General features: G+C 42.4%; 1 protein-coding gene across 1 annotated transcript; it reads right to left on the bottom strand.

Moving 5' to 3' along the window:
* Positions 1-820: 820 nt before the first annotated feature.
* Positions 821-20926, bottom strand: ZDHHC7 (zinc finger DHHC-type palmitoyltransferase 7). Its single transcript, XM_048316697.1, has 8 exons — positions 20796-20926; positions 15317-15402; positions 12785-13110; positions 10134-10258; positions 5582-5678; positions 5257-5338; positions 3957-4087; positions 821-2966 (listed from the first exon to the last, which is right to left on the bottom strand). Exons 3-8 carry the CDS (start codon positions 13091-13093, stop codon positions 2790-2792), a joined length of 921 nt encoding a protein of 306 aa, XP_048172654.1. The 5' UTR covers positions 13094-13110; positions 15317-15402; positions 20796-20926; the 3' UTR covers positions 821-2789.
* Between the last annotated feature and the right edge of the window lie 2535 nt (positions 20927-23461).

The raw sequence follows: 23461 nt of genomic DNA, 5'->3' as shown, positions 1-23461 counted from the left end.
ATAAATTGGCAGGAACCATCTGCAAGGGCCTCTGTTCCCTTTGGAGACGAAACAAACTCTTCCCTAAAATACACATAAACACAGCCCTGCCCGGCTGCTGTGGCACACAAACACAACCAAATCATTAACCTGCTCAAAAATATCAGCAGCACTGGCACCAAGTCTGTGTTCATGGATTTGGAGCTCTTTTCTCCATGGAAACAGCAGAGTAGAAAAGTGTGATGTATCTCCAAGTATTTAGAAGTATCTCCAAGTATAGGAAATGAACAGCTTTGAGTCTCTCCATCCTTTACTGCCATTTGTTCCTCCTCCCCCTTGTTTGGGTGGACACTCCCAACCTGCTGCTCTCCAGGCTGCAGAACTGTCTTTGCTCCTGAAGCTGCAGAAACAGAGGAAAAACCCAACATTTGCAGAGAGAAACTGGGGAGTCCAAAGCTGTATTTATCCCGAATTCCTTGGAAGTGCAAAGGCTGGAATGCTGAGGTAAGTTTTCAAATTGCAAGTGTTTTCCCACCCACCTCAGAGCAACAGGGCTGGAACACAATGAGCTTTAAGGTCCCTTCCAATGTAAATCATTCCATGGTTCTATACCAAAATAAGCAGCTACACCAGAGGAGGAAGAAAAGGGAATTCCCAAGAAGAGATAAAGAGTGTAGCTTAAAATTCTTAATAAGCAGAGGAGCCTCTTTAATTTGGAGCAGTATCACCTGTTAATTAATATAAATACAAATTAATTACAAACGGAAGGATTCAAGACCATTTCCCTGAAGCTGCTTCAATCTAAATATATGTGGGGAAAAAAAAGTGACACGTAGAGAAGTTAATCAACTAAGACTTCAATTCATTAGTTTATTCTTTTTTTACATAATAAAAAAAATTACAACATAAGGATTTGAAAAGCCGAGTAAACCGGATTTCACACGCACACATTTGCCAAGTCACAGGGTTCAATCACCTGGAGTGATGTTTTCTGATTTTCTCATTGAACAATATACACAGTAAGAGCCTCAGGACAAAGCCAGACACTTTTTTCCCCCCCCCCAATCTTTAAGGTGTGCAACTGAATATGCACAGAATTCTGTGGAACTTCCAGCTTTCCCCTCAGTTTTGTTCATTGGACTGCAATTCCAGTGGATTTCCAACTAGGAAGCCTCCAGCATTCCACACCACCACCACCACCCTCCCCAAGAGAAGTGAAAATATCCCAAAGTATTGCACAGTTTTGTTCACAGGGCCACAGACAAGAAATGGATCCCTCAGTACCTTCAGGCACCCCATGGAACAGAAGCTGATGGAGCTGGAACCAGGATGCCACAAAGAGATGGAGAAGCAGGGCACTGACAAAGGAAACAGCTCCTGCAGGGCACAAAGGTTGGAATGCAGGGCTCTGAACTGCTCGAGGTGGGACAGGTCACCAGTGCCACTGGCTGAGCAAAAGCAAGAACAGGACAATTTTAAGGCAAGTCCCAAAACAGGGAGCTATTAACTTTCTAGGCACGATTTCAAGCTATGCATCAAGGCTCCTGCTTTATCCTTTATATTGTCAGTAATTTATAGGTTAACAATAATACAAAAAATAGTCTAAATGTAATTTTTAAAGAATCAACTTTTAGCTGGATTTTTATTATTTGCAGCTTGTATTTCATTACTTGCAGATTTATGAACATTTTTTAGCACTACTGCTGTTTGTCAGGCCCACATAAAGCAGTTCTAGATCTATATTGCTCTCATTTCTTCAAAGTAGTTTTGGTTGGAAATGGTTAAACTCAAAATAACTCGTTCTATTGCAGATATTTCTACATTTAAGATGTGTTGTACTTGAGAAAGGAGGGAAGTTGCCTCTTTCTCTGATGTCTTTGTTCAAGGGATCATTAACAGCTTTCCTTCTATGAAAAGTCTGTACAGTAAAAAAGGGGCAGAGCAAGACCCTACAAGGACAAAGTGTTTGCAGTGAATGACCCCCAATTTGTCCACTCATTGTCACCCCACACAGCAGGACACTGGTCCCACTCATCCCTGCACAGTCCACACTTGAGTTCCTCGGGAAACAATGCATGAGGAATTGGAGATGCACCTCCCAGGGCAGGATTTGGCCCCCAGACAGGTTACAAGTGTTGTCGAGCAAAAATGTAGCCTTTCCCTAAATTCCAGGTGGGATGGACACTGCCAAACACAGGCCATGCTTTAGGGAGCCTGGGAAGATGCTGGGCAGGGCTGTGACAGTGCCTCTGTGCTGGGCACCAGCCCTTGGCATCACCTGCAGGTGAGGAATGTGTGGGACGCAGAGGTACAGCTCTGTTTATCAGGATGAGCTGAAAGGAGAACTGAACTAAGCACTATTCCCTGAAATCTGCATTGAGAAGGCTGTGTCTCCCTGGAGATCAACTTTCACCAGAATGCTCCTCCTAATGACTGCCAACTGCACCCAAGGACTTACACTTGGTATAAAAACACACTGGTAATTCCCCAGACATTTATCAAATAAAAAGGATTTAACAAAAAATGGGGAAGTCATCTCAGAAAATAAATTACAGTAGCATGACAACATTTGGCTTCTTTAGTGTGACCACGTGCTTTTCCTCTGGTATCCTGCTGTGAAGATCATGGCAGATCCAGTTCCTGTCTCAGAATTAATGAGATGTCTGTGACAATAAACGTAGAAAACTCTGCTTGCTACAAGCAAATGTCTGATATCAGTTTCACCTGGTCACAGATTATATGTAGACAGCCTTCTCTGGCCCCAAAATAAATATTTTATAGGATTCTTGCAAGTTCCAGCATATTTAGACTCAAACAGAAAACTCAGGTCCTCCTTTCTTTCCTCGCAGTAGAAGTCGCCTGATCCGAAATCCTGCGAAAGGGTTGATCCACAGGAGTGACGGCTGGCCCCCAAAAACAGATTTCATCCCTTCCCAGCGGAGTCTGCGCTCCCACGTTGGCTTTTCACTCTTCAGTCTTTCAATCTCCTGTAAATAAGCACAGGCAGGGGTGCACTGCTAAGTCCAAAGTTTAGTTTAATCTAATGGTGGCTGTAAAAACTGGGTTTGCATTTTTATTGCATTGTTCCTCAGCTGATTAGTTTCTTACTGCTATTTAATTATTAAGGAAGAAAGTAGACACTGTTTTAGCCCCTTGGACACAGGGCAGGAATTTAGGATATAAAATACGTACAAGAAGGCTGATCTACCTCAACCTCTTTCCCCCCCGCAAAAAAAGACAAAAATCCCAGAAAAGCTGATGGATCCACATGCAATAGTCCTACCCTGCAAGTTGTTTACTCAGTTAATGAAAGCAGACAATCAGGCTCCTGCTCCACAATTACTGGAGCCAAGATTGCTCTCCCAAATGCATTATTTTGACGGTCATTTTCTGTGCTTCCCACTAACGAAGGCTCAATATTTACCAATTGTTTTGCACTTCTCCTCAGTACAGAAACACACTTTTAAACATGAGAAAATATTGAACAGTCACAGGATTCAATTTCCTTATGTTTCCAGTCAATTATTCTCTCAAGATGTAATACAGCAGATCTAAGGGCAAGGGAGCTAAAGGCCCAAACTATGTTTTATCCTCTGATAAAATGTATCAAAGTGAAGTGAACAACAGTGATTTTCAGTGTAAACCTGAGAAAAGCAAACACTTCCCATGGCACCCATCAGGAATTTGTGCCAGCAGAGAAGGGAAAGTCAAAACTCAAGTCAGAAGCTTTGCATTCTTTGTCATTTAAAACCAAACTACAAAATGTCAGAAAAGCAAATAGTGCAATAAGCTCTGTTAGAAAGCAGCCCCCAATAAACTATTCCAATCTTCCCAACTGTCAAAAATAAAAATGAGGAACTATTGAAGTTTTGCAGCTTTCTCCAAAATAAGAGCCTCTCCTCACGCAAATAAAACCACATCTAATCACATCTTCCCAAAACAGATCTTACAGAATACAAAAAAGTCGAGGTTTTTACCGTTTCATCATTGCATATTGAGTGGATTTGGGTGCCAAACATGACTGCAGTGAAAGTGAGAAACAGAAAACCTTCAAGGCACAAGAAGATCATCAGGATCACAGTTACAGGTGGGGAGAAGTCACTGCACTCTGTGAAAATGAGATAGGTGGTTACAAAAAAACCCCAACAGCAAATTATAGAGCATGTTCTACATGTCTGGCACTTGAAATAATATTTCACAATTAAAACAAACTTCTGTTTTTGCAGCAGCTTTATCTGCTGACCAAGAAAATAAAGACTTTTATGGAAGTAACATTTCTGGCTTCCTATAAAGCACGTGGTAACTATTTCTGCAATCCTGCCTTGGGATTTCAGGGATATCAAATAAATGTTTGCACATGAGGTGACTGAAGAACTCAGAACTGCACATGTGAGAGCAGCTTAGAGCTTCCTGCATGACAGATGCTGTAAAAACCATCCCCACTGTCAGCCCTGACTTGCTGGCTAATACAGATGTTCCACTTGGCTGTGATTGCTTTATTATTCTTCTTTTAATTCTCCACACAAAGTAATCAGGTTCTGCCTCACATTTACAGTTACATCTCTGGAGAGCCTCTGATCACCTGATTAACTCAATTCTATTTAAACAGGGAAGGCATGGGATAGTGTACAGGAAGGTGAATGTTTCAAGTAAAAAAAAGTTCTAAGATTCCATCCATTTAATGAAATATTCAGAAAAAAATGAAAATCACATGGAATTCCCTGTTGCTTCATATACCAAATGAATATCAACAATATTCTGCTAAAAGCACAAGACTAGAATGAGCTCTGGCACACCAGCACATTAAGAAATGCAAGCTAGAAGTCTAAATAAAAAAACTGGGACAGTTTAGGAAATTTCTTTTCTGCAGGAGCTCCGCAGTTGGCTCCAGTAATGGAATGAGGGAGAAATTCATTTAAATTTCAGATGTCATTCCCAGAACTGAGGTGGGACACACAAAGCCCTAATTTACGTGATGTAGTGCTGAGGTGGTTGAGGACCAGCTCAGTTTCCTTCCTACTACAGAGGTAGTAAATTACTACTGTGTGTAAAGGGAGTGAGAATGCCCCTGACAGCCACAGCTCTCACAGAGAATGACTGATGGAAAAGGGGGGGAAAAAAACCAAAGAAAGAAAAAGGAGAGCGTTGGATAAACAGATCTGAAATGTTTTAAGGACATCACTTTAAAAAGATGGGACTAAAATAGGTGGAATGCTACGACTTTTCCCTAATATCTGCTAGATGATGATAATGAAAACTAAGAGTTTATTTGCTCACCAGTCCATTGCCCTCGGACACAGGAGAAGAACTGAAACCCACAGAGTACAAGAGCATGAGCTGAAATTAGGGCTATGTACATCTGCAAACAAGAGACAGCATCATTTCACTCACTGTCACTACACAAAACACAGCAGAATAAAGAAAGTTTGGAACAACAGCATTGCACAGGATTAAAATGAATATGGGTAGAAATATCTTGCAAACCCACCCAACCAAAACAACACGATCGTGTCCTAAAGCCATTACTCACTAAACACAACCAAAATCGTTATAATCAAGGTAGATTCAGGCTAAAATCAAGCTGCTGGTGATGTTCACTTACCGTAAACAGAACAAAGAATCTCTGATTTTTCTCCCCCACACAATTATTCACCCACGGGCAGTGGTGATCCATCTTTCGGATGCATCGCTTGCAAATACTGGAAGAAAGGACAAGAGGCTTCTGTTGAGAAATTGTATTTTAGATGCAGAAACAAGGGCAGCCAGCAGCCATAGGATGATGTGCTGAAATATTTCTTGACAAACTGCAGACAGAATTTGCATTTCTTTATAGAAACTGTTTGTTCCCTCTCACAACTCAGCTTCTGTTACCTCCAAAACTGTGTACATAAAATACTCCTCACAATAAAACACCATCACTGCATAGCCAAACACACAATCAAGCAAATCCAGAACTTCAGATACTTGTGAAGTTCTTTGTTCAGAGCTGAGCAAAGCTTCAGTTCTCTCTAGATTCAGTATTAGTGAAACCTTTTCCCTTCTGGAGAAGCTTTCTTAGCTTCTAAAGTAAATATTTCACGTTTACAAGCTTTCAAGTTGTAAATTTTGCTTGTGGATAAGAAAAAACCCAAGAAATTCACATTTTCAAGAGAGAAACTGTCACTCTTGAGGTCTCAACCGGCCATAAAATTCTAAACATACGCAATCAGAATCTGAAGTAAAGCACAGCTTATACAGTGTCAGACCTCGCTTCCTCAACAGAAAACACAAAGACTGAAACTATAACCAGCACTTATTGAGAGGCTACTTGTTCAAGACTCCTTCAACACTCCTGTTCTCTGCTGGTTCACTGGGTTCCTGCCCAGTTTTGAGTCAAGGCTATGTCAACAGAAGTCAGTAACTCCATTTTACATTTGCCATACAGCAGCAGAGGGCTCAATTCTGCAGCCAAATATGAAGAGTTATACACGAAAAACAAAACAGTTCAACATCTGTTGTAGTTCTTCATAAATCAATAGCTTAAGCAATGCTGATGTTCCATTTTCCCAGCTTTGTACTTAACACAGCCACACACTCAGTGCTCCAGATTTTCCTGTGGAATACCCAGAACATTAAAGATTTTTCACTTCAGCAGTTACCAAGCCAAATAAGCCTAAAAAAGGCAGGCACTCTTATTCAAACCCCTTTGTTTTTAACCCAGGCTGATTTATGTGTGGTATCTACAAGTACTGCAGTGACAAACCACGAAGCAAAGCTGGGTGACTGTCACTGGAGTGACAAAAGAGGGAGGTGTGGGGGGAAATCAATGCTCTGAGGCAGAAAATAATTTTTAAGTCATCACATTTGTATGATTCTAAGGTAATTCAGCAAGAGGCAGAATATACTACTGTGCAGGGGATGTGGAAGAATCCCAAATGAAGCTGCCTCTGCCCTGAGCTATCAAAACCCAGCCCCTATGTTCCCCTTGCCTCCTGTTTTATGGACATTAAAGAGGATTCATCCTCTGTTACAAATGACTTTTTAAATACAGGCAAAAATCCCAATACCAGATAAACACCACAACCATCCTCTGGTGCAGGAAAACCAGGTATCACTCAAGAGGAGGCATTCAGGAGGCTTCTCAAAAGACTTTCCTTGCTGCCTGTAAGTTCAGCCTCTCATTTCCCTGAGTACCACAACCACGCAAGGCTCTTGATGTGTCACAGAATCCATGCCAGCACTCCAAAAGCAATATTAATGCAAAGTGCTGAGTAAAATCCCATCCAGGCTCAACTGAGCTGAATGCTGGAGGATGTGAGGTGGGCAGGACTTGCTTCTGCTCATTCAGAATTTCTCACAAGCCCACACAGAGCTCAGATATCTGGAACCCTGCCTTCATTCCTGATCTCCCACCAAAAATCTCACAGCAATGCTTAAAGCAGTGGTTCTGCCTTCTTCCTACCCCATCCCTTGTATTTTATTCCTCTTTATGCAGCAGGAGTCTGGGGAAATCCCTCCCTCAGCTGCACCCTGGGTCATTCACCCTACACAAAAGAGAAGCAAAGAGAACAAGCACCTGTGGGTGGAGGAAGGTCTCTCCTCCAGCCTGAAATTGCTGCTCCATGAACTTAGGGAGGTGCAATTACAGCTCTGAATGCCAAAGATAACATCCAGAAAGACACAGATAAAGACTCAAGAGAAATGGGTGTGGATAACAGATATTCCCAGGGAGCCTAATGGAAACATCTCAGTGACTTAATTCAGAGTAACAGCTCCCCACACACAAACAGAGGCACTCAGAACAGGCAGAAATGATGACAGCTGTGCTCCTTCAGTGAAAATGAAAACCCATTCACTCAGGATAGGGTTCTTCCCCATGCTGAAAATGTTAACTGCTCAGTAAAACATCAGTTTAATGTATTTCAGACATGCTTAGCTGTAAATAAAAGGTTCTTGCTCTTTTCCCCATCACTAATATGTGTTTTGAAACTATTTTTCTTCCTTAAAAGAACTTCTGTTGCAGTGTTGCACAACAATTTTCGTAACTACATCCTAAGAGTCTCTTCTGTTAATAATGTACTACTCAAAACATGCACTGTGGCTTTGAGTGAAGTATTTCCCAACAGGAACCAACTTCAATTTTCATTTTCAAGTCTCTTCTATCAGCAAATTGCCACTTTGAATACTTGGGACTAGACCATCCTTTTAATGTGCTTGGAATGGGTTTGCAAACCAATAAAAAATTGGCAGCATAATCAAACAAACCCTTTTTCTACTGGGCAAACTCCTGCAGCGATAAATCGAAGGCAAAGATTCAGATTAACAGAAACAAAGACAATAAAACCAGAAATCCAGCTGCTGAGAAAAACATGACAGCAGCCTCACAAAAGGATACCACAACACTATCAGGCTCTGGCTTTCTCTTTCAGAGGTTCTGTGGAGCCAGAGATGCACTGAGCAAGCCCCAAAATGCCTCCTTTGCCCTTAGGTAGAACATCAAACAGAATATTTAACCAAGGATTAAAACAACTCATAAGACACACAGAGCTGGATCCCTAAACAGGTGCTTGGGGAAAACAAACCCTTTGAAAATATCAGATATCTCCTTTATCACAGGCATTATCTATTCTTGCTCTGCTTTAACAATAACTGTTGCTCAAATTCTTGCTATAAAGAAGGTATTTGAGCTCCAGGCTCTCTGATACTCCAGCTCTTTTTCTGTCATATGGAGAGTTCAACATATGATGTTGAGGGCTCCTTCCAAATTAGCAAACCCTATCAGGACCAAAGATGTGGCAAATGCTGTCCAAAGATACCTGCAAGGTCTCTGTAGGAATCAACCTAAATGTGGGATGAGAAAATCAGTGAGATCCCACCCAAACTCAGCAGGGGCTCCCAGGTGTCCCTTTGTGCAGCCCATGGACACAGAGCCAGGCCATGTGAACACTGCACAGCTCTTCTGGATCCCCAGGGATTTATTTCCACCTTCCATGCTGCCACAGGAGCAGCAGTGCTGTCTCCACCCCCAGCCATCCTCATGAACACTCCCGAGCTGATAAAGCATCAGCACCACACTCCCTGCACAGGAAGGCAGCCCTGGGATCTGCACCCCAGCAAAATCCACACACAAACTAGCTGGAGATTGTTCCATAGTCGCCTATTCATCCATGGAACTTCTCCCTTCACACTCCAGATACAAAAACCCACTCACAGCTGAGAGAAGAACAAGAGCTCGGTGCCAAGGCTGAGTATTTATAATGGGAGCAGCTTCTGAGCCGTAGCATTTGCACTGAGCAGTGACACACACGAGGCTTTTAATTTAGAACCCACAAAGCTACAGAATCATCTCAGAGTCCTGACAAGACTCTGCTCTGTTCTTTTGACAGGCACTAACTCAAGGATTTCAGTTTAATACTCCTCACAATTCACCACACATCACTCCCCACACCTAGAGAGCCACCAGAAGCATTTGCATCTTTATGTAAGCCCTGATTATGCAGGCACAGCTATTTTCAACTGGCACACAATAAACACTACAACAGCATTTCCACAGTGCCTGAAAACTCCAAAGATTGAGAATTAAAAATATACATTTACTATCTCTTCCATAGCATGTTTAGTTCAAATGATCATCACTTCTGTCCTTATTCAAATGGATTTTCAATAAGCAGAAGTGCATTTAACAATTATTCATGCAACTTTGGGAAAATAATCTGCTAGTTCACATAAAACTTCAAATGCACTGCAAAGAAGAGATGACACAAAGTAATCATTTAAAACTACTCTGAATTTTGTTAATTTAAGACTGCAGGAATCATTTCTTTCATCAGCTCCTCTCAGAAATTTCTGAGATCCTTCTCTTTGCCCTGCATTACCCACATCACAGCACAATAACTGCAGTGATGCATTGGAAAGAATATTCACAGATCAAAATTATTTAAGACACCAGAGAACAGTTATTTTTATAAAATCTTTGAGTCTCTTACTTCTCTCCCCTCATCCACAGTCATTTTTGGCCACAGTATATTACACTTATAAAATACTCTGCAATGTAGAAATTTGAAAGTTTAGCAGACATCAAAAGAAATTTGTGGGGGATAAAAATGAACAGATAAATATCAGGAATGTTATTCCATGCCTCCAAATGCAGAACTCTTTAAGGAAGTCTGGCATACCTGCAGTGGTGTGCACGCTCAGGTTTGATACTACAGCACTTGGGACATTTGTAGATCACTTCTCCTGGTTTCAGTTGCAAATTATCCATGTATTCTTTAGTGGCATTTCCTTTGGGCACAGCCCCCTGAAATCATTTCAATTAGAGGAGAGAAAGCTTCTTAAATGGCATGAGAGCATTTAAAAATACATTTCATAGACTTCATACCAGTAACCTCCGGATAACTGCTGAAATAAGTTCATTTATTCAAAGCCAGTCTGCAGTAAGCCAGAATCAATTCCAAATGAATAAATTACCTCTGCTTGACCTCAAATTCAGCTTTATTTCAGCAAGACTCATCTCTGGCCAAGTATTAGCTTAATTCTCATAGAATATCCTGTCACCAGCCCACAGAAATGAAGAGGGAGACACATCTTACCCTGCAGATACAAGCACTGCTCAGCATTTGCTGAGAAGTTAACCCAAATATTTGTTGCAGCATTTGATTATTGGGCCAAGCCATCCACAAAAGTTAAATCAGCAACTACTTGAAAGATGTTATTTCAGCTCTCTGAAGCCAGGGTTTAACCACCTGCCCCGAGTTTTTGAGAACTGTCATCCTTTTTTCCTTAAATATTTGGCTTGGACACTGTTAGCATGAACCAGCACTGGCTTCTTCATTCTTCTTTATTGGGCAGCTTCATGGCAAATAGTTGAAGGAACTGATTCAGAAGAAAAATAATTGATTGGGAAAAGAAATTAATTTTCAGTGATTAGTTCTCTGATCTGATTATCACAGAGCAGATCAGCCTCCTGAGTTCAGGATCTAAATTTGGATCAGTAAGCAGAAAATAATGGACAGCACCACTGTCACCCTGCTCATTTATGGAGGTAAAGTCTTATCTGTGAGAGGAAGTGATTGTGAAATAAACTGGGATGTGACACCCAAGTGCAAGGGCCTTTCTGTACCAACTGCTCCAGGTCAGCACTTCCTTCACACAGGGAGAGCTTTCTCCAGGTCAGCCTAAACCAACTGCAACATTCTACAATTAATTCTCATTCCAAAAAAAAACTCGTTCAAAAAAAAATGGCAACTTCAGCACTTGACACAGACACCTTAAGAAGTTCTGAGACAGAATTAAGAAGCCAGCAGGAATTCAGATTCCACTGCCAAACACTCCTCTGCTTAGGCAGGGAGTTTTTGTTATTATGGCCTGGAACAATAGATTTGTGTTTGTGTTGCCCAAGAGACAGCCCAGGTCCTGTCCCAGCTAAGCTCTTTGGCTGAGTGGTGCTCCAAATTTGAACTGGTACTCACAGGGGTTCAGAGAGACTTCCTTAAACACTCATGTTGTACTCCTCAAGTGTATTTTGCAATCTGAATGTTCTTACTCGAGTTAATAATTTGGTGTAAACATCTCACATTCCCCTATTCACCTGTCACAAGGATGAGAACCTCAGGCCATGCTTTTAAGCATTTTGCTGACAAAAATATGCTCTACTTCAAAAACATCTTTCACGGTCACAGCCAGCCACCAAAAATCTATTTTTATAGTTACAAGAGTAAATTTAATTCACATATGTTTCGAGGCAGTTCATTCCTTTCTTCCTTTAATCTTAAGTTTCTATCACACAGTTGCGTCTTCCATTCTGGGAGTCAGCAGGAAAGGAACAGAGGAAAAAAGCAGTGACTCATCCCAGTTTAGATCATGTTTTACCCATAAAGAACAACACAGGTCTAGAAAGACACCCAGGTTTACCAGCTCATATGTTTAAGCAATAAATCCTTAAACCATTAACTCTCTTAGCTGTCACAGTTTGTAGAAGTTGTAATATTTCATCACTGGGTGTGGGCAGAAGCAAACCAAAGACCTAGAAAATCATTAACTACAACACCCTGCTGGGGTTTTGAACGCTCCCATAACTTCTCTATACACTGCTACTGTCTCAAAATCTGGAGAAAATAGATGTTTTCCCCCTCACCCCCCTTTTCCCAGATTTATTCCCTAAAAATAGTAATAGATTTTAATACAAAATAAACGATTTCATCTCTTGAAGAGAAAAAGTCCTGAGAAATGAGCACTTTCAAGATCTCTTACACCTGCACTGCTTCAATGTTTGTTCAGCTTAAATCTCCCTTCTCTCTGACTCCAAAAACCTAAACACAAAAATGCAGGAATCATGTGGGATAGTGATTTTTCCATTATGCCAAAGTGTGCCTGAGGTTTTGCAGCACATCCACCTCTAGAAGTTCTTCCATGTGCCACAATTGGAAGAAACATTTCAAGAGATACAACAGGATGAAGGTACAAACTGTGAAAATAAATCTGATGGAAAAAAAGTAGGAAAAATGAGGACAGAGAAGACTAAACTTTACTAGCGTCCTCAGGACCTGGGGTAATATTTTACTGGTTTTTCTTGAGTCTAACACTCTTATAAAAATTTTATATTGACTGTTCCTTTATGGTTTCATTAATGGAACAACAAAAGAAGTACAGGTACCATCCTGACGGTAAGTACAGGGATCATCAAAACCTTGAGGGTTTTTAATCTAACATGAGGATTTTGACTCTAACACTACTTTTTCCAGCAGGAGAAGACTGGTATCACTTCTACAAACTTCTCTGCAGATGGAGGGAACAATCCAATGCCAAGGAACTCTTGGATACTTACTGGATCAGTCAGCATAGTCCTCAGGTGCGACGACAGAGCCAGCACTGCCAAGCAGTTAAAGAGAACCCCATTGATCACAGAGTACCAAAAGTCTTTGGAAGGCAGCAACATGACAAAAGTCACTACGAAGTCTGCATAGACTACCAGGAGCCAGGTCATGATGGCACAGACCATGCCACAGCCATCCCGGATGAACCAGACCCTCTCGGCCATGTCAGCCTCCGAGGAGGAGGAGGAGTCGTAGCTGTCATTGTCAGCCAGGAGCGGGTGGTGCTCGACATCGCGGAAACGGTGCCCTGATGACTGCATGGTTTGCTGGCCTCGCCCTGCAGGGACAAAGACACCATCATCATCATCCTCATCATCATTATTATTAACTAATTATGAGGAAACTCAGTGCCGGTGGCTCTGGGTTTTTGTTTCTGGGAGGTAAAGCATGTCCGACTTCAAAACAGAACTGAGATTCATTTTGATCGACACCTGAACAATTCTGTGGCTACACAAAGATGAATATGAGAGAAGGGGGGACATGTTTTAAGGTTTTGTTTTTAAGACTTAGTTTTTCATTCTTATTATTCTACTCTAATGTCATTGGTAATAAATTAGGCTGATTTCCCCAGGTCAAGCCTGTGATGGTAATTTCTGAGTGATCTCTCCTGCCCTTAGCTCAACCCACACGCCTTTTTTTCTATTTTCTCTCTCCTTTCCAGCTGAGGGGAGTCACAGACCAGCTTTGGTGGGTGTCCAGCCAGGGTTAACCCACCACAAACATGCAACTTCAATGCCTGACAGATTTTAGACTGGTTTCATTTCCATCACGCTGTGCCCATAAACCACTCCTCTTCTGTTAAAAACACAACTTCTCTCTTTTATCTCAAACTAAAATGGCAAAGTCTTCATTAAATTGCAGCTCATGTCTCTCTGAAAACAGCAAATTATGGCACCAGACTGTTGACTTCTCATTCTGCTCTAGTAAGTGAGGGAAGAGCAGAAAGGAAAACCAGGATGGGAAAAAAGCTGTTCTAATACCTTGCTCACAACAAACAAGCAAGTCAGAAAGCAACTAAATATGTTGACAAAAATGCAACTGTTTTGGAAAAACCACAAGCCTGTTACAAAGATATATTGGATAACTTATGAAATGGTCTCAGATCAGCCCAAACTTAAGGGAAACAAATGGTTGTGGTTAAATTAACATGGCAACAGATTACATGAATCGGATTTTCAAAGAACACATTAATTAATTTAATTTCATGAAAACTCTTTTAGGGCTTTGTTGTCCTTCCAACGTGGAGCAAAAACCAGACTTGAAGCCTTAACGGTTCTCATGAAAACTGAATTATTTTCCAGACATCTCTCCCAAGGAAAGATATGGAATGGCAGAACTGAAGTGCTATCAACAAACAGGAGACAAATTAAAGCCTAAACATTAGGCCTCAAGAATATCCTGCTGCTTTAAAACTATACCGTGTTCTAAAAATCGTATTGATTCATGCTATTAAGGGCCATGTCTGAGAGAAACTTGAAAGCTTTTCTATTGATTTATGACAGGCACACAGAGGTCTCCCTTTTCCCCCCCTTATTAATGGCAGCCTATATACGGCTGTAGGGATTATGGCACTGCAATTTCCATCCCAAGACCTTGAATATGGGATCACTTTGTCCCTCCAGAATGGGCCAAGTGACCATTACCAGGTGAAGAGAGTGGCACTGAGATGGGTTTTGATGAAGCTGTGTTTGTCTAAACCCTTTAGAAACTCTATATCAGGAAGCAGATAAACACATTTTGCCCAGGAAATCCTTCTGATCCTTGAGCCTTGATGTCAGAACCAGGCAGGAGCAATCCAAGAAACCAGAAATGAAAATAAATATATTCAGATGCAGCAGAGAGATGCGAGAGCAACTGCAAAAATAGCTGGGAAGCTCCCAGGACACAGTGAGGTGTCTGAAGGACACATTCTCTGCTTGTGGAACAGAACAAACTGAAATTCAGCTCTGCTGCTTGGATCTATTACAATTCCTAGGAGTTAAATTGTGTTTTCTGTCCAATCATTGGGGTTTTTTTGGACTAAAGTCCTTTCTCTCATCAGAATGCAGCTGCTAAGCCAAGGATGAAGTTGTCACACACTAGAAAATCACTGTAGGAAAGAATGAACTTCACCTCCCTTAAAAGTAATTCAAACTTAACCTAGATAAGGCCCTCTTCTCATCCACTTTAAATTATCCTAATCTTTCTAAATGTTCATAGTTAAAACTACAATCTATGCCAATTAAGTCCAATAGCATTTTGGGACATCACCAGCCCTTGTGGTCAAGAAAATTCAAGTTTCATAAACTCCATAATTAGCAGCTGGAACATGAAGATAACCATGCAAATCAGTTATTAGTCCATCAGAAAAGGGCTTATAAAACTTTCAAGGAATGTTTTAAGTATGGAATTGCACAGAATTACTGCATTCATTTTGCTTAAATGTCTTAAAGACAACCAAAAAAATTTAGCACAATAAAAGAAACTCAAAACAAAACAAATACCTCAAAAATGTTTTGTACGTTATTCTGACATCCTGTCCTGCCTTTGGGCTATCCCAGGCTATTCACATAATCACGTCTGATGTAATCTGAAAAGACATCACCAACAAACTGATTAGCAAAGCTGCATCATGAAAATACTGTTAAATACAAATAATAAACATCAATGGTAGCACTTTGAAACGCTGCATGTAGCTACAATGAAAAAATTTGTATTTTATTTAGAAAACCAGGCACTTGAAAACTTGGCATTTTTAGCTGTTAACTTTTGGAAATCACCACATGGCACTTGGAGCAGGATTGCAGCACAAAACCTCACATTACATTTCTATTTGGGGAAGAGAACAGAAGAGGTGTGGGCCTGAATTGCTGTCTGATTAAAGCTGCCTAAAGAAGTACCTAGGGTTTTTTTCTTCATTTGTTCTATTTTCTATTTATTTGAAGTAAATTTTGTGATGTGGAAATCACTCTCATTTGCAAGGTTAAATTAATAGAGTTTGAGAGTAACATAAGGATTCTGACATTTAAGAGCTACAGCAAATACAAAGTCACTTTCTTGAAAAGGAAAGCTTCTGAAAGCAGCTTGTTAGAAATAGATACTCCAAATAGAACATTACTGATAGACTCCTTCAGTATACATTTTCAAATTTTCCCAGTTCAAGGGGAATTGAAAAGGAGAAGTCTCTTATTCAAACAAACACAAACATTCTACTGCAAGACTAAATGGTACTGCAAATGTTTATTATGCACATATCAGAATTATTGAATAGATTGGGTTGGAAGGGACCTTTAAATGTCCCCCAGTCCAACCTCCTGCCATGGGCACGGACACCTCCCACTATCCCAGGTTGTTCCAAGACCCCATCCAATCTGAGCTTGGACATTTCCAGGGATGAGGCATTCACAGCATCTCTGGGCAACCTGTGCATCCCCATTGTAAAAAACTTCTGATACCAAATCCCAACTGACCCTCTTTGAGTCTAAAACCATCCCCCCTTATCTTGTGTATCACTGCAGGAAGCTGTGATTGCTTTGTGGTTTGCTTTACAAATAACCTTTCAGGCTTTTCTTAAACTTCACAATATTGTGAAATCCACAACCATTAAGTTGTCACTGATGTGGCATTTGGTGGCATTTGGTGGCAGCTGAGCAGAGACACACGAGCAGACAGGTTGAGTGTCTCACATTAATGTGCAGTGTCACCCACCCGTTTGGAGCTGAGGATGACAGGCAATGGAACACGACACACTCAGCCTCAGCAGGTGAAATATTCGAGTCAGAGTAATCAGCTGCAATTGCTCACGGAGAGTTTATTGACAAGACAGGGATGTGATTTGTTCAGTCAGTCCCTAATCCCAACTGCAATCCTGTGCAAAATCTGTGTTTATCACAGCCTCAGCAGTTACTGGTTTATGTGCAAGTGTCCCCTCAGATCAGCTTTGCAAGAATAATGGATTTAGGCATTCTCATGTGATTTCCCTTGTCCTTCTCCCCTCCAGCTGCTCCCACCTCGGTCCCTCCAAGGGAGGAGGATCAATGTTTGAAAGCTCTCCCTTTATGAAGAGCTCAGCATCCCCACTGAGATGCTCACAGCTTCCCTCTACTCTTCATTTATTTGCTTCAATGCCTCTCCTAACCAAATTTACTCTTTGTTGCATACGTAAGAGTACAAAAGGACAAAGCATTACACTCCAACCTCTAATACACCAAGCAACAGTTTTTAATTTGACCTTTCCCAAATCATTATCTTGCACCAGAAGATAACACTACATTATTCAATGCTTCATGCACAACATCATCTGTTTGCACACGTGGTTATATTACACCTGACCCAATCCAGTTCCACTCCTAGGTGTTACTTGAAATTCTCAGGTTGGGAATGTGTCACCTGACCTGCACCTCACTGGTACTGAAACTCAGGCCTAAAATGCAGAAATACCATTGGAATAAAAAAATACCCCAAACAACTTTTGAAGAAGTTACATTACAAACTCATGATCACCAGAAAGAGAGTCCTGTAAAATGACTGGTTTCAGTGGAAGATTACCCCAGGGCATTAGGAAGATAAATGACACAACGTAACTAATTGTATCATAAGACCCCTGAACTGGTAATTAAATTTAAAAAACCAGGCACTTCAGGGTTAAGAACAGCCCTTTTCCCTGCTATTTTTTGAGGCAGAATGGAAAAGCATTGATGGAGGAAAAAAGAAAAGCTTATTTCTCTGCAATTTTTTTAAACAAGAATTTATATACAGGCTAAAAATCCATCAGCTGTCAAAGCATTAATTTTTTTGGCTGCCTTTTCCTTCAAGCTACACAATGGACAGTTCCTAAGTTTCCTTCCATTTCAGTAGTAACACAATAAAGAAAATGCCTTTATTTCAATATTTCTGATTGCTCTCAATAGTTGTAGGGACACCAACACATATTGCACGTCAGAATAATAATCCTGCAGCATTTACACACGATGGATTTAAATCCTACCTGGAAGCAGAGCACTGGCAAATCAAAATCACAGCTCTGTAATCTCCCTAAGAGGTTACAGTATAAATATTAACTCCAGGAACTTCTGAGTTTTAAGTAAACCAAGCAGGCAACCTCCTCCTGCATCCAACTCCGTGGGCAATTTGGACTGTTCACTGCTGACAGATAAATATCCATCAGATAATGTCTGCACAGAGTCATGGCTAATTTAGAAGAATCACCTACTTTTATTACAGATCCAGGCAAGCCATACTGCAAAGGCATTTAAAAAGTCAGCTGTGGCTTGTTTCAATTCAATTCAATTCAATTCTGGTCTAGCAGCCACCCTCACTGCAGTTCAGGAATCTGGGATGTCCTTAACACAGCACACAACTCTGGAGAAGAACAGCTGAAACAGCTTGTGATGGAGATCCATGATACAACCCTGAAGTGTTATCATCAATATATCCCCAAATCCATCCTCAGCGGCACAGCTCACCATCTTTTCAAATCCTTGTTGTTTTTGCTCTAATGAAAATATATTAAGTATTTATCTCTTGAACTTCCTATTTATACCTTGCAGCCCTTTCCTTGTGCTGGTCCATCTCTGCTCTACTGCAGGCACACAGGGACAGGTCACAGTGGGAACACAGAATTAATGTGAGACTGTGTGCAACACATTGACGAAAATATTCACTAAGTACATATTTAATACAGTCAAGTTTCAAGCTACTGTAACAATTCTCCTGAAGCCAGACCATCAGGAGCACTGGAATTGCTCCTTTCCAGCTTTGAAAAGGGGATGTGCTGCTTCTAAATCATCTCAGACTAAGGGTATATTAGAAGTACTTCAGCGTAAGTATGAAGCTCTTATTGGGAAGTTGAGCACCTAATTACTTATGTATTCTTTCAAACTGAAAGAGAAGAAGTTTAGTTTAGATATACAAAATGAATTCTTCCCTGTGAGGGTGGGGAGACCCTGGCTGCCCAAAGAAGCTGTGGCTGCCCCATCCCTGGAATTGTTCAAGGCCAGGTTGGACAGAGCCCTGAGCAATCCCATCTAATTGAAGATGCTCCCACAGGGAGTGGGGAACAAGATGATCTTTAAGGTCCCTTCCCACCCAAACCATTTCTAGGACTTATGCCAGTAGTATCTTTACAAACATCCTCAAAACCCGGAAATGAGGATTCACGGTAAAAGAAGTTATTAAAAATGAAAGAAAACACCCCATGCATGTATTCAGAACACATATTTATACAAAGTATTACGAAGATTTGCTATCAGACACAGAACAGATTTGTGATATCAAGTCACTCTTCCATAAGCACATAATAACACCTGAGACATTCAGCAGGATATCTTTTCAATAACACATCTTTCACCCAGAGATATGAAAGCCAAAGAAAATATATTACACAAGACTTTTCTGCCCAGCAAAGAACCAAACACATTATCTGGTACATCAAGAGGTCACTGAGGTACAGCAGCAAGGACAAAACACTCCTGGACTAAACAACCTTCACTTGAGAAGGACAAGAACATAATCTATGGCTGGGCTTTGATTTCTGCCTCTTCTGGAACAGGGCCACAGGCTTGAATTCAGATTAGACTCCAGAAGCCTGCAGGCTTACACCAATATCAACATTGGTATGTGAAAGCTGAAAGTTATACCTCTTTGCAGAGAGCAATTGAATGAATCACATCCTACTTAAGAGAGTAATTTTTTTATTTCTAATTTTTGCATTCATCAGTGCACTCTCCAGCCTCACACTCAGTTGAAGAGAGCTCAGGTATCACATACAGTGATTGCACTGTGATATCAAGCCAGCAAGCACATTTTTATGTCAGCTATTATATCCACATCCATATCCATGTGACTCTTCCTTCCAGATTCTAAAAATAATGCTATTGGTCAAACTTTCTCACTAGCAACTTTCAGTACTCATTAGAGGAACATTCAAGCCTTTGTTTCAATTGCTCCTCATATCAGACACATAAACCCTCTTATTTGCTCAATGTTCTTCATGTTCAGCCTTTCAACCGCTGCAAAATTCTATCAATTCACTTTCCTTAAAAGTTCTCTGTCCTCATAAAAGGCATAAAAAAGAAATACAGCAGATCTGTATGATACAATATATACTATGCTAAAGGAAAACCAAGAAGCTTTAGAGAGATAAAAGTATTACCAATTCCTTTCAGCCACAAAGAGCTCTCAGCTATTTAACTCTCATCTCAAACCGCTAAAATTTCACATCAGTTTATCTCCTAATGAACCAGTACGGCTCCTTTTTATCTGTAAATTTTCAAAGTCAGAGAGCATTCACTTCAAAAGAACTAATTTAAGTCTGTTAATGTGAACAGTCACGGCGACTTCAACCTAATTATGTCTCCAGCAAAGCAAACAGTTACATCACTGTAATTCTGCATCCTGATACCATCATACGAGTGGATATTCAGTGTAAAAGTAGCCAGTGATTTCCCAATCCCTTTTTAATGGCACAGATCACACTCACGCTGTGCTGTACGAACCCACCCTCTCATTTCAGAGCTATTTGCATTCCCACTTCCTGCAAGCGCTGCTCTTCCCTCCTGGAAGTAAGGAAAACTAGAACCACATAAATCAGGGAAACTCCCTGGAGCTAGCGCCAGGGCACGGCTGGAAAGGTGGGAGTCAAATGGGAGCTGCTCCCTGCCCTTCCAGCTTCCCACGGCGGCAGCTCGGACTCTCCAGCACCCGCGCTGGGGCTCAGGGACACATCCAGGCTTCTTCCCAGAGCTGCTGATGGACGACTTCTTTTTTTTTTTTTTTTTTTTTTTTTTTGGTGTAAATAACGCGGAAAGCCACAGGAGACGCAGAAACACCCCATTAACGGAGCCCAAACAGCAGCCCAGCCCTCAGCCCGGCCTGAGGCGGCTCATCCCCGCTCGCTCTTCCCGGGGCCACCGCGCTCCTTCCCGCGGGGACCCGCCGGGGCGAGGGGACACCAGGGCGGGGAGGGACCGCGAGCGGATTTACCTCAGCAGCAGCAGCGGCGGCGGCGGCCGCGCTGCCCTCGGCGCGGAGGGGCGCTGGGGCCGGGCCCCGGCCGCTGGAGCTCCGCGCCCGCCGCCACCGCGCCCGGGGGTCCCGAGGCTCCCTCGGACCCGCAGGATCCCGGAAGCCGCGGGGGCGGCGCTTCCGCGGGAGGCGGAAGGGACGCGCGCACCGCCCCGCGCAGGCGCGGCGGGAGGGGCGGGGCGGGGCGGCCCTGAGGGCAAGGGCGGGGCCGCGCCCGGGCACACCCGCAGTGCCCGACCTGGAGCGGCCCGGGCGGGGAGGAACCGCCGGGATCGTCCCGTTCCACCTCCTGCCTCGGGCAGAGACACCGCGCACTGGCCCAGGGTGCGCCGAGCACCGTCCGACCTGGCCCGGGACAGTGCCGGGGATGGGGCCGCCACAGCTTAGCTGGGCAGCCTGTGCCAGGGCCTCCCCACCCTCACAGGGGTGAATTTCCTCCTAACATCTAATCCAAACCTGCTCTGTCAGTTTGAGGTCATTCCCTCTGGTCCTGTCACTACGTGGTCGTATAAACAGTCGCATTCCATCTCTCCTGTGGGCTCCCTTCAGGCGCTGCAAGGCCACAATTAGGTCACCTTGAAGTTTCTCTTTTCCAGGCTAAACAATCCCAGCTCTCCCAGCCTTTCATCCCAGCAGAGCTGCTCCATCCCTCTGCTCATCCTGGTGCCTCCTCTGGGCTCTCTCCAACAGCTCCAGGTCCTCCCTGTGCTGGCCCCAGGGCTGCATTCAGCTCTGCCCGTGGGGTCTCAGCTGGGCGGGGCAGAGGGGTGCGATCCCCCCGCCTTCCCTGCAGCCCACGCCGGGGGATCAGCCCAGGGCATGGGGAGTTTCTGGGCTGGGGCGGGTGCAGCCTCTCACCCACCAACACCCCCAAATCCTTCTCCCAGGGCTGCTCTCGATCTGCTCGTCCCCAGCCTGGTTTGAACCTGGGGTGCCGTGACCCATGCGCAGCACCTGCAGTTTGTCTTATCATACCTCATGGGCTCACTCGGGATTCGAGAGTAAAACTGAACTTGTAGGCTGCCAAGTGATGCCTCATGGTGTTACTGCCTCCCTGGAGATCTGTATCCCTCTGGAGGCTTCCTTACCAGCAGCAGGACATCACCCTGCCCCTGCGAGAACTGAACACGGGTTTTACTTCAGTTTCTCCATGAAGAATTTTTGCTTTATGTCTACACATATTCCATTACAATCCTTCATTAGCTTGTATGTCATCCGTAGAAGTGTTGTTCAAGGCCACGTTGGATGGGGTTTGGAGAAACCTGGGATAGTGGGAGGTGTCCCTGCCCATGGCAGGGGGTAGAACTGGATGAGCTTTAAGGTCCCTTCCAACCCAAACCATTCTGGGATTCTGGGATTTCACTTCCCAGAGTCTCAGAAAGGTGATTTGGCACCTAATTCAAGACCATGTTCAGCAGTTCACTAAATTTGGTCAACGTGTGCTTAAACATCAGTAGTTAAATTGTTTGATATGGAAATAATATTACATGACGCTCATTCGGGATTTCCCACTGTGTATTAGGAGAAATACAGACCCAGTAGCTTAAAAAGTAGAGGCAAAACAACAAACCTTGCAGTGTGTGGGCTGAGGATATTTTTAAAATACATAAAAAATGCTGAAGGATGACAAACAGAAACGATGACAACTCAGGCATGCTTCTGCATCCTTTTTTTTCTTGTAGCATGACCACCATCTAGTGGGACACGGGCAGCCAGCGCATAAGAGTTGTGTGTGCTGATAAGTGCAATAAAATACAGCTGCTCACATGCCTGTTTGTCTCTTCTTCTGTGATGAAAACCTTGATTTTACATATAATAATCTATTTCCCCACAGCTGGGTTTCACACACTAAATCAGTCGATGCCAGTGTCTCTGCTATTCAAATAGAATTATGTAAATATCTATAGATACAAGACCATAAGAGCTGATTTTTTTCTAAAACTGCCTTTTCCCTCTGTGTTTTCCTTAATGTAGCTAATATGCCATTTATGCAGGAATGAAAACAAAACGAATATTATATTCTTAGTTGTATTATATTTATTATTCTCTACTATATTAAATTATAGTGAGCTTAACCCTTGAGAAAACTACCATTCTTGTGCTTTTATTTCTGGATGGCTGAGATACCAGAATTACCCAGGAGTTACAAAAAAGTCAGGTGCTGTGTCATCTTTTTTTAGCAGTATTGCAGATGCTTAAGACAGTATGCAGAAGGTTAAATTTATGCTAGTCAGGAATTCTTAAAGTCAGCTTGCTTTTTCTTTGTGTATCAGTCACAGATTTCTCATTTCCTCCTGACCTTAAAAACAAATCAGTTGAGTATTTTCCTCCCCACACTTTTGCTAAACATGTGGAGCAGCTCTTAGGCTTGTTTTAATACACACAGCGTTGGTGTTGTCACACAAAAAACATCCCCAGACATGTCAGACTTTGGTTCTTCTGCAAGTCCCGCTGGTGTGGAACCCATTTCCACCACAAATAATATTGCCAAGATAAACTGTTTGCCAGAGATAACTTCAAGTCCTCAAACAAATTACCTAAGAAATGTGGAACCAGAAGGTTGCATGAAACAAATTGTTTCCATGCTTCCTGTCCTCACAGGAAGGAACGGAGCTTATTTCTGT

This window comes from Corvus hawaiiensis, chromosome 12 (assembly GCF_020740725.1).
Source record: "Corvus hawaiiensis isolate bCorHaw1 chromosome 12, bCorHaw1.pri.cur, whole genome shotgun sequence".
Lineage (NCBI taxonomy): Eukaryota > Metazoa > Chordata > Aves > Passeriformes > Corvidae > Corvus > Corvus hawaiiensis.
Note: the sequence above shows the minus strand (reverse complement) of the source record. Positions and strands in the feature narration are given on the sequence as shown.

Bases quoted from the DNA above. Each gene is read 5' to 3' on its own strand.
- ZDHHC7 (XM_048316697.1), bottom strand. From the start codon at position 13,093: ATGCAGTCATCAGGGCACCGTTTCCGCGATGTCGAGCACCACCCGCTC. The intron at 10,259-12,784 runs GTAAGTATCCAA...AAATGATTTCAG, and splicing joins GGACTATGCTGACTGATCCA to GGGGCTGTGCCCAAAGGAAA. The intron at 5,339-5,581 runs GTAAGTGAACAT...TCTTGTTTGCAG, and splicing joins GATTCTTTGTTCTGTTTACG to ATGTACATAGCCCTAATTTC.